The 10,453-nt window shown below is 40.9% G+C and overlaps 3 protein-coding genes across 3 annotated transcripts; all 3 read left to right on the forward strand.

Annotated features, from left to right (window-relative positions):
• The first annotated feature begins 1,809 nt into the window (after window positions 1-1,809).
• On the forward strand, window positions 1,810-4,615 carry LOC135241651 (histone H2B-like). The gene is made up of 2 exons (XM_064312200.1): window positions 1,810-1,869; window positions 4,283-4,615. Exons 1-2 carry the CDS (start codon window positions 1,828-1,830, stop codon window positions 4,613-4,615), a joined length of 375 nt encoding a protein of 124 aa, XP_064168270.1. The 5' UTR covers window positions 1,810-1,827.
• A 2,742-nt stretch (window positions 4,616-7,357) lies between these two features.
• Window positions 7,358-8,017, forward strand: LOC135241646 (histone H2A). Its single transcript, XM_064312196.1, has one exon. The coding sequence runs from the start codon at window positions 7,386-7,388 to the stop codon at window positions 7,770-7,772; it is 387 nt and encodes a 128-aa protein (XP_064168266.1). The 5' UTR covers window positions 7,358-7,385; the 3' UTR covers window positions 7,773-8,017.
• A 1,086-nt stretch (window positions 8,018-9,103) lies between these two features.
• Window positions 9,104-9,579, forward strand: LOC135241645 (histone H3). Its single transcript, XM_064312195.1, has one exon. The coding sequence runs from the start codon at window positions 9,118-9,120 to the stop codon at window positions 9,526-9,528; it is 411 nt and encodes a 136-aa protein (XP_064168265.1). The 5' UTR covers window positions 9,104-9,117; the 3' UTR covers window positions 9,529-9,579.
• The last annotated feature ends 874 nt before the right edge of the window (window positions 9,580-10,453 follow it).

A 10,453-nucleotide genomic window follows, 5' to 3' on the forward strand; every position in this document is an offset into this window, starting at 1 on the left:
GTTCGTCCAGACCATAGACATATAGGGGAGAGCGGGGTATGTTGTCACACTTTTCAGTCTTTCTTACATTGACTGGGCACAATACATCACAATGGTATAAATGTCATACCAAATGAAAGAAAGAAGTCTTGGGTTTATTTTGTATTAATTACATGTTCATATCTTATTTCAGTATAAAAGTTGTAGACAGTTAAATAGATCGTGCGCAGTTGTGACAACTTGCCCCATCGGCGGGTAAGTTGTCACACTATGTCGGGTAAATTGTCACATTTGATTATCAACAAATAAAAACACAACTACTTAATTGTGAATATTGATTTTTTAAATTTCGAATTCAAACCAAATTCAACATCATTAACCACTGTTGTTGGCACGGCTGCCTGACTTTCTACTTTTTCTGTGGGAACCTTTTGACAATACCAGAGTCAGAGTACGGTAATTTATGCCAAAATCCCTCGCTGTACTCCTGATTGATTTCTTTTGCAACTTCACCTGCCTCACTGCCTTTAACATTATATCAGGTGGTGTGCTGCAATTCTCTGTCTTTCTTTCAAAATTTCTAACCATCTTCCTTCCTGCCTTCCTTCCTTCCTTCCGAAGTTTCTCTCTCTGGGGATTAATAAAGTTTATCTATTCTATTATTCTATTCCTTCCTTCCTTCCTTCCTTAAACTCCTTCCTTCCTTCATTCAAAATATCACAATTTCACAGTGTTTTTTCACAGCATGTTCTATGTGACTGTTTATACTGGGGCAAGTTGGCCCCTGTGTACAGTATAGTGTTGTGTCGTTCGCGAACGATTCGGGTGTACGTCAGTTCAGTGTGCCGTCACATCCCTAGTACGTTCGGTGAATGAATCACTGAACTGATAGTCTGCGAACGATAGTCAGTCAGTGAACGACCAGTTCACTTTCGCTCGCAACTGACTGAGAGCTCAACTTAACAAATCGTTTCAGGAAGTGATTCAGTTCAGTTCGTTCGCCCAAAAGATTTGATCTTTTGAACAAATCGTTCGGGACGGCTCCCCAATGGAGTCTTAAACACTAGTCGGGCGCTACTGGGCTCGTCTTAGGTTTGTTGGTGATGGTGAGCCCCCGTCACGAACGAGTGTTGGGCTGGATTTAATATTTCAAAGCACTTGAATAAATGCAGCAGACATTTATTCTCTTATTGCATTGCCAAACAAAAAGGACTTTGAGTTGTGTTTCCACCGCGAAAATGTCCTGAGGCGTTTCCTGGATGTCTTTGCTGCCCACTCCAATGAAGGAGTGTTTGGCAGGGTAACCTGCTACAATGCCTTAGCTATACTGCACCTCCGTGTGCTTATTGGTGAACGCCTTTTGAAACAAACCACAAGGCTGTATGAAATCGAGCAGATGGTGTGGAATAAAACAACTAATTGTAGACTTTAGTGTTTGTAGAAAATTCAACTGGCAATTCCAAAAAAGTTCACGTTTTTAAGTAAACGTTGTTTTAAGCAACTTATTGCTCAAAAGGAGAGTGTAATGGACTTCAGAATACGAGTAACGGCAATGAAAGTACATTGAGAATTTTTTTTAATTTAAGAAGTGTAAAAATTTAAGGCACGCCGGTTAAAAACAAAATGTTGGTGGGGGGTCTTTTGTTCCAAAGAAAGATAGACTGTTTTTTTTTTTTTCTTGCCGACCCGCCGTAGTGAACCAATAGATTTTAAATATGATATCATGGACAAACAACATCCAATTTGTCTGACATCACCGAAAGAGAGGACATGTAAATTTGCATACACCTCTAGCCAGGCACTTTAAATTCTAGACAGAATTCCATCTCCGTCATTACAGTGTGCAAAATGCCAGAAGGCGCGAAGTCCGCGCCCAAAAAGGGCTCTAAAGCCGCGTTTCCACTGCAGGAACTTTACCCCGGAACTAGGAACCTTTTGAGGAACTCAGTGCGTTTCGACCGCAGGAACTAGGGTCTAAATTAAGTTCCCCAAAAAAAAGTCCCTGCTCGGGGGGTAGTACTTTTCAAAAGTACCGGAACCTTTGGGGTGGGGCGCAAGCGCTGAAAATTTCTGATTGGTCGACTACTTGCAGTGTTTTATTTCAACCGCCATTTAAAAAAAAATTTTTAATTTAAAACTTGAAATCAAACTTGTATGTTATGCGGTGCAGTAGCCTACTTTTGGTTATAGCCTGCCAACGTCTTGGAATTATAACGTGTGCTCTTCTGTTCTTTTCTTGCTTTAGTATTCGTTTTATAAAATGCTAAGCATTCGTGCTGGGACAGCATATTACGTACCAAAACATTCAAATGGTTTAATTCGGTTGCTGAATATTTTCTTCCGGATTTTCTTTGTTAGCCCGTTGTAATTGACTCAAAATGTTTGATACAGTTATGTGAGGTATGCGGTAGTTCTGCGTAATTTACATTGGTGATACAGTAAAAGCAAACTGGAAATCACCTTCCACACTTTTTTCAGACTGCCGTAATTTTACTCTGCCATTCTTCAATTCCACAAAAAGACCAGGAAGACTATGGACTAATTTATCGTGCATGGTTCGCATCTGGAGGGCACACTTCGCTGCTCGGCTAGCAGTAACTTTGAAGGAAAGCAAACGGTGGCTGTACCACTGCTAATTTAAATTTTCACGCAAGTCCGAGTTTTCGTTCTATTCTTGTCATTTTGCGATTAGCCTATATGGAATTGACGATGAGAAAGTAATAAAACAGCAAATTGTTTACAACGTGTGCATGTTTTCTGCTGTTAATGCATGTGTTTGAGAGAATATATGAAAATCAATAAATACAAAAGTAACCATATATAGTCATTGTTGAGCCGCGTTTCCACCGCAGGAACTATACCCCGGAACTAGGAACCTTTTGAGGAACTCAGTGCGTTTCCACCGCAGGAACTAGGGTCTAAATTTAGTTCTGGGGGCTTTGTTTTACCCCCCAAAACGTTCCTGCTCGGGGGGTAGTACTTTCCGAAAGTACAGGAACCTTTTGGGTGGAGCTTGCAGCGCTGAACATTTCTGATTGGTCGAGTACTCGTAGCATTTGTGTTGTATTTATTTTCCGCCATTACCCGCCATGTTTGAAAATATGCAGCGGCAAACCAATTTATTTTCATAATAACAAATCAAACTTGTATGTTATGCGGCGCAGTAGCCTACTTTTGGTTATAGCCTGTCAACGTCTTGGAATTATAACGTGTGCTCTTCTGTTCTTTTCTTGCTTTAGTATTCGTTTTATAAAATGCTAAGCATTCGTGCTGGGACAGCATATTACGTAGACTACCAAAACATTCAAACGGATTAATTCGGTTGCTGAATATTTTATTCCGGATTTTCTTTGTTAGCCCGTTGTAATTGACTCAAAACGTTTGATACAGTTATGTGAGGTATGCGGTAGTTCTGCATAATTAACATTGGTGATACAGTACAAGCAAACTGGAAATCACCTTCCGCACTTTTTATCCGGGTAAAATAACAGGTTAATTCTAGTAATCTTCCCTTTAGCTTTTTCAGACTGCCGTAATTTTACTCAATTTTACTGCCATTTTTCAAATCCACGAAAAGACCAGGAAGACTATGGACTCATTTATGGTGCATGGTTCGCATCTGGAGGGCACACTTCGCTGCTCGGCTAGCAGTAACTTCGAAGGAAAGCAAACGGTGGCTGTACCACTACTAATTTACATTTTCACGCAAGTCCGAGTTTTCGTTCTATTCTTGTCATTTTGCGATTAGCCTCTTTTGCGATGAACCCCTCCGGGCTGTCCCGGTTATTAGAAAATAATGTAGGCTACTTCGGTGGTAGTATGGGGTTACAGAAGAAATCATATGACAGATGGACCGACGGCAACGTCAGTGGGCTAATTTGCCTAATCTTTGCGGTACTTTAGACCCCGGTGGAAACGCAGACAACCATTGGCTGCAGGAACCTTTTAGTTCCTGGTAAAGTAGTTCCTGGGACTGAAAGTTCCGGGTAATTTTGGTGGAAACGCGGCTTTGGTAACCCGTTGTATATAAGTGGAATAAACCCCTCCGGGCTGTCCCGGTTATTAGAAAATAATGTAGGCTACTTCGGTGGTAGTATGGGGTTACAGAAGAAATCATAGGATGGATGGACCGACGACAACGTCGCTTTTTCATACGTCAGTGGGCTAATTTGCCTAATCTTCGTGGGACTTTAGACCGCGGTGGAAATGCAGACAACAATGGGCTGAAGGAACCTTTTAGTTCCTTGAAAAGTAGTTCCTGGGACTAAAGTTCCGGGTACTTTTGGTGGAAACGCGACTTAAGAAAACCGTGACCAAGACGGCCGGAAAAGGCGGAAAGAAGCGCAGAAAGAGCAGGAAGGAGAGCTATGCTATCTACGTGTACAAGGTGCTGAAGGAAGTGCATCCTGACACAGGTATCTCCTCCAAAGCCACGGGTATCATGAACTCATTTGTGAACGACATTTTTGAGCTTATTGCTGGTGAGTCTTCCTGTTTGGCTCACTACAACAAGCGTTCTACCATCACTTCAAGGGAGATTCAGACCGCCGTGCGCCTGCTGCTACCAGGAGAGCTGGCCAAACACGCAGTGTCTGAGGGCACAAAGGCTGTCACGAAGTACACCAGCTCCAAGTAAACTTACTACTTTACCAAAGGCTCTTCTAAGAGCCACCCACCTTGTCTACAGAAGGCAGAAATTTTGCTTTATTTCTCCTTTTTAATGACACTCAGTACCTTTTCAGTGCATTTCATGTCTCAGTTATACCGTGGTAGATAGTCCATTTACTACATTAGATGAAAAAGTCGTTTTGCAAGTTTTCATTTTGACTGTCTTCCTCCAATAAAATTGGTTTGCTTAAGAATTTTGAAAGCGCTTGTAATGCAGCCACAGGTGCGTGCGCCAAAATAGTTTTTCCCTGCTCATATACGCCTAAATCAGTGGTCTCCAACCCTGGTCCTGGAGAGTTAAAGAGTCTGCTGGTTTTTGTTTTCACCTGAAAATCAGCACCCAATTGAGACCCAAGACACCAGGTGAGTTGTACTGTGTAATAAACTGCTTTAATTGATTCATGAAGTGCAGAGTCACTATGAAAACCAGCAGACCCTGTAGCTCTCCAGGACCAAGGTTGAAGACCACTGGCCTAAACAAACAAGTATTGAAGTCAGAAAAGCTCTACAATGAACAGGATGCTGTATCCTGCATTTAATTGTATCAAAATGATATTTGGCCTGTCAAACTAACTCACTGGTGTGAAATGAAGGGTGCAAAGAGAATAGCCTCATCAATCATCATTTGTCCATAACTTGCCCTTAAAGTAAAAGCAAGTATGACCACTTTTCTTGAATCGGTTTGGTGAGTTAGTTGAAGTGATTAATGTGACATAAAAATTGGGAAAAGAATATTGCTTTAACTAGTCAATCAAAGTTAAGGACAAATGTCGACTGAAACTTAGCCGAGGGGAATGGCAAATAAACCTGCATTACGTTCTAATTTGTTACAGTACATAGAATTTCAATGAACGCTTTCAATAACTCCAAATTACTGGGTGGAAATATATTCAACACTTCAAACTGTTGTTTAAACTATATCTTTTGATTGAGGATCGTAATTCCTGCAAGGACCGTTTTGCTGTTGCTGTCTTTACTCGCAAAATTGTTTGTCTGTATTATTGAAGATTTTATATGTTGCTTTATTACTATTTTATGTACAGTTCTATTTATTTTTTCCCAAAGGCATTCAGTTGATTAGTGGACTCTTGATATCTTTCATATTTATTATTTGCACTTTCTGCCCATTTTTCTAGCTCTAACTAGTCCTACAGTTTTCGCACTACACTCAAACTTTTTACACCAAAATGACTGGCTAGTTCCAGGCATTGTTGCTTGCATTAATATTTTTGAAATATTAAAAACTTTTTAAAATATTTAACTTTTTTTGTGGTCACTCCATAGAGGCTCATTCATGGACGTTTACTGGGGCGTTTAGTAGGACGCATGCGCAGGTAGTCACTGACTCACTACTCATGGACGTTTAGTAGGACGCACTTCCAACGGCACAAGATTTTTAAGCACAGCTTTATCGCCTAAAGTTACTTTAGCTAACCCTAACATGTTCGCATTTAGCCTACTTAAGTTAACCTAGTTAGCGCGTATGGGTGCTATCCTGCACGCATGAGTATGAGCTAATGACACACAGCTACAACCATCAATACAGATGTATGGACACACAGACGCTACAACCATCTGTATGGACATCATGTATGGACACACGGAGGACAACAAATAACATTACAGAGGTGAGGACATGTCATAGGTAGCTAACTAGCTATATAGTTAGCCAAGTTTTACTCATGGTACTTTTAGGATATGACTAATGCCTGGAACATAATCGCTACTTGCTGACCCCCTGCTGTATATGTAACGCTACAGTGCGCAGTGGGTCTGGACGGTTTCGTGCTTCTTCTGAGCTATGCGCCCTCATTGAAATGCATTGAGGCTTGAGGACAGTGCCAGTTGGAATTTGAAGCAAGCCCACACAATTCCTTCAGGAATTGTAACCTTTCTAGTTCCAATGTTGTTATGGCTGCAAGGCAGGTTCCACACACCTAAAAACATCCAGGGGGAATATTAGGCGTAATAAAAAAGTAGGTTGAGTCACCGCGTGGGCATGCCCAAAACAAGACAAAAGTTTGTGAGTGAAATAGCGGACTCATTTGCATGGCAGTACATTAATGAAGATAGACAATATGTGTTGTTCCTTATATAACAGATTGAAAATCAAAATGTTCGGTTCAGCAAACTTTGATATGTAGGCTAACAGTAATGAAATCTCAGCAAAGATGCGCGCTGTGCTTTACTGCTAAAAATGAAAGTTCTGCTTAAAAGCCTCACTCTGGTATTTTCGAGTCTTTATCCTTTTATGTTTACATATGAGGCTTCTGTCAATAGTTAACGAACAATTTTAAAGTGTGTGACATGCTTAATAGTTTTAAAAGGCGAATCGTGCGAGAGGAGCACAGTGAAATTGTGTTAAACGTGGTATTAACCGGACTATAATTTCCAGTAATGCTGCTTTACAACAGATGATTGATTGATAAAGGAGAAAAAATGCACACAGCTTATAAAAACAGCCGTAGCCACTGTACAGACGATTTATATGTTTTATGTGTGCGTGATTGTTTCTTCGACTAGCGGTAACTTCATAATGCCTGAATTTGCAATTAAGCGCTTTTTGCAAAGAACCGCTGAGACAGTTCTATGCTGTGAGCGGCGTGTGAAAATTGTCCTCTTATTTGATTGGGCAAAATCCCACCAACGGTGCAGCCAATGGGCGAATAGAGTGTTGCTATAATAATGACACTCCTCGGTTGTGTGCGTCATTCTTTATTGTGAACAAAACAAGAAAGATGAGTGGCAGGGGCAAAACCGGCGGAAAAGCTAGAGCGAAGGCTAAGACTCGTTCATCTAGAGCCGGACTCCAGTTTCCAGTTGGTCGAGTTCATCGGCTGCTGCGAAAAGGAAACTATGCCGAACGTGTTGGTGCTGGCGCTCCAGTTTACTTGGCTGCCGTGCTCGAGTATCTGACTGCTGAGATCTTGGAGTTGGCTGGTAACGCTGCCAGGGACAACAAGAAAACCCGTATCATTCCCAGGCATCTGCAACTGGCGGTGCGTAACGACGAAGAGTTGAACAAACTTCTCGGAGGCGTCACTATTGCTCAAGGCGGAGTGTTGCCGAACATTCAAGCTGTGCTGCTCCCCAAGAAAACCGAAAAGGCAGTGAAGGCAAAGTGATATGTCTCTAACGAGGACCATTCATTCACCCAAAGGCTCTTTTAAGAGCCACCTACATCTGTATCAAGAGCGCAAAGCTGCTATTTCAATCTACTCATCTTAAGTTGACTTGTTCCGTGCTGTATAGTGCCAGCACTAAATACGCATGTGATTTTTAATACTTGTTTGTAGGTCCTGGGGATCATTGTACACCTGGTTGTCGCAAACGCACATTTTTAACAAGAAAATAAACGTTCTAATGAGAACTGGCTGTGCAACTAATTTTTGAAAAACCACATGTAAAATGACAATGTTCAATGTTTTCTTAAGCGATACTGTTTTTTAAAAAAATTGTAACTGCCTTGTAACTAAAACGCACTGAATTGGAATGGTCTGAAATTGATATGGCTTAATATGATTTGTAAAGTGTCTTATGAAATGTTATATAATCAAGTTTTTTTTTTTTTTTTTTAAATCAAAAGCAATTGCTGACCTGAAGTTCCACAAGCTGTTCCAATAGAATTTCGTAGAATTATTTACTTGAAGACACATTGTTAGGAACTACAACCATGAAGAGTAGAAGTCCCATATAAAAAAGGTTTAACTGATCAAATTAACGATTGAGGTGAATAGGACTCCTAATCGTTGTAAGTGTGGACGCATGGTGACAAGAACTAACCGAAGACTATAGTTCGACATTAATAATAGCGGGGCGACATAGCTCAGGAGGTAAGAGCGGTTGCCTGGCAGCCGGAGGGTTGTCGGTCTGATCCCCGCCCTGGGCGTGTTGAAGTGTCCTTGAGCAAGACACCTACCTCCTAACTGCTCTGGTGAATGAGAGGCATCAACTATAAAGCGCTGTATAAATGCAGTCCATTTAATCTAAGATTTGTATAGAATAAGTCTTATTCGATTAACTAACCTTTTTTATCGCATGTCAAATTGTGAAAGGTGCTACGTATGTCCTATGTTAGTAGTTCTGAGCGCCGTCAAAGTGTGTTGTGATTATACTAGGAAGCAAGTAAATGTTGAGTTGATAAATATGGTACTGATAAAAGGAGGATCATCATTATTTAAAAAAAAAAAATAAAAAAAAACTTTGTGATTGCAATTTAAATTTTAAAAAATTTTCTCACTTTAGTAATGTCGCTGTATGCGAAAGTTGGAATAAATCAAGAAAAAAGTTTAAATTTTTGGCGGCAGAGGAAACAGAAGAAACAATCCAATAGCCTCGGTGAATGAAGGCAGGATCCGAGCCAATAAGGATCGGCAAAATCCTATCCAATCAGCTCCTCTCTGGTATGCTTTAAATCTGTGTCGGCGGTATCGTGGCATATTCTGATAACCAAGTCTTGAGTAAGACGCAATGGCTAGAACTAAGCAGACCGCACGGAAGTCCACCGGTGGCAAAGCCCCCAGAAAGCAGCTCGCCACTAAAGCAGCACGAAAAAGCGCGCCTGCGACTGGCGGAGTGAAGAAGCCTCACCGTTACAGGCCTGGCACTGTAGCTCTGCGAGAAATCCGCCGCTATCAGAAGTCTACTGAGCTGTTAATCCGCAAGTTGCCTTTCCAGCGCCTCGTGAGGGAGATTGCTCAAGACTTCAAGACCGATCTGCGCTTCCAAAGCTCAGCTGTCATGGCTCTGCAGGAGGCGAGCGAAGCTTATCTGGTTGGTCTGTTCGAGGACACCAATTTGTGTGCTATTCACGCCAAGAGAGTGACCATCATGCCGAAAGATATCCAGCTGGCCCGCCGCATCCGTGGAGAGCGCGCTTAAATGGTTTTCGAGTGTTATAATCCAAATAACAAAGGCTCTTTTAAGAGCCACAACAGTACTTGTCAGAACAGCAAATTTCTCCATGTTTTGTCTGTTAGTATGATTAATAGGTTTGCTGATGCCTTCTGCTACAAAGCATCCCAGCAACAATACTATTTTTACAAAACCTAAAATAACAACATACAGTATCATGTGAAGTGACGCTAACACTAACACCAGTGGCATAAGTAAGACCTTTAAAGGCAAAGTTGCCATGGAAGATTTTACGAATAACTTTGTAGCAAAAAAGTAGCCAGACAGCTATGACCATGAGATAACAAGGTAACTAAATTGACTCACTGACTCACCTTCTCTGAGCTTGACATGCACATCCTCCAATGTCCTTTTGCCCTGGGAAGCAGATCATTATTGTGGATGGTGGCATTGAAACAGAGATTTGGCGATTTGTCACTACATTAACACCAGTGACAGGAATTGTAAGGACTTCTTTTATCTTAAATTAAGCGGTCAAGAGGTTGCATGAAGTTTAAATAGAGTACGATTTAAATAATGTATGGCTTTGCTTGATGCAATAATTTGAAATATTCATAAATATTTTCTTTATGAGAAAGTGTTGCAACCTCATTTGCATGTGCAGTAAAATTTTGTGAAAGGATAAAAGAAGAATAATCAACACAGATGCCTTATGTGTGTGTGTGTTCCTTGGCTGCAATACATCGGTGATTCACTTTACGACTTCAAATGAAAACGAGCCACTCTTGGCCCACTCAGTCTACTGGCTACTTATCTGAAGCGCTAGTGCCCTGTTTTGGTTTTGTGATATTAATTCGTATCAACTCCAGATTTAATATTCTAGAAATGTAACATTATGATTTTTATAGTTTTTTTTTCTTTTTCTTTCAATATCTTGTTTGGCATGCAGGAA

Source organism: Anguilla rostrata, chromosome 16 (assembly GCF_018555375.3).
Source record: "Anguilla rostrata isolate EN2019 chromosome 16, ASM1855537v3, whole genome shotgun sequence".
In the NCBI taxonomy this organism is placed as follows: Eukaryota; Metazoa; Chordata; class Actinopteri; order Anguilliformes; family Anguillidae; genus Anguilla; species Anguilla rostrata.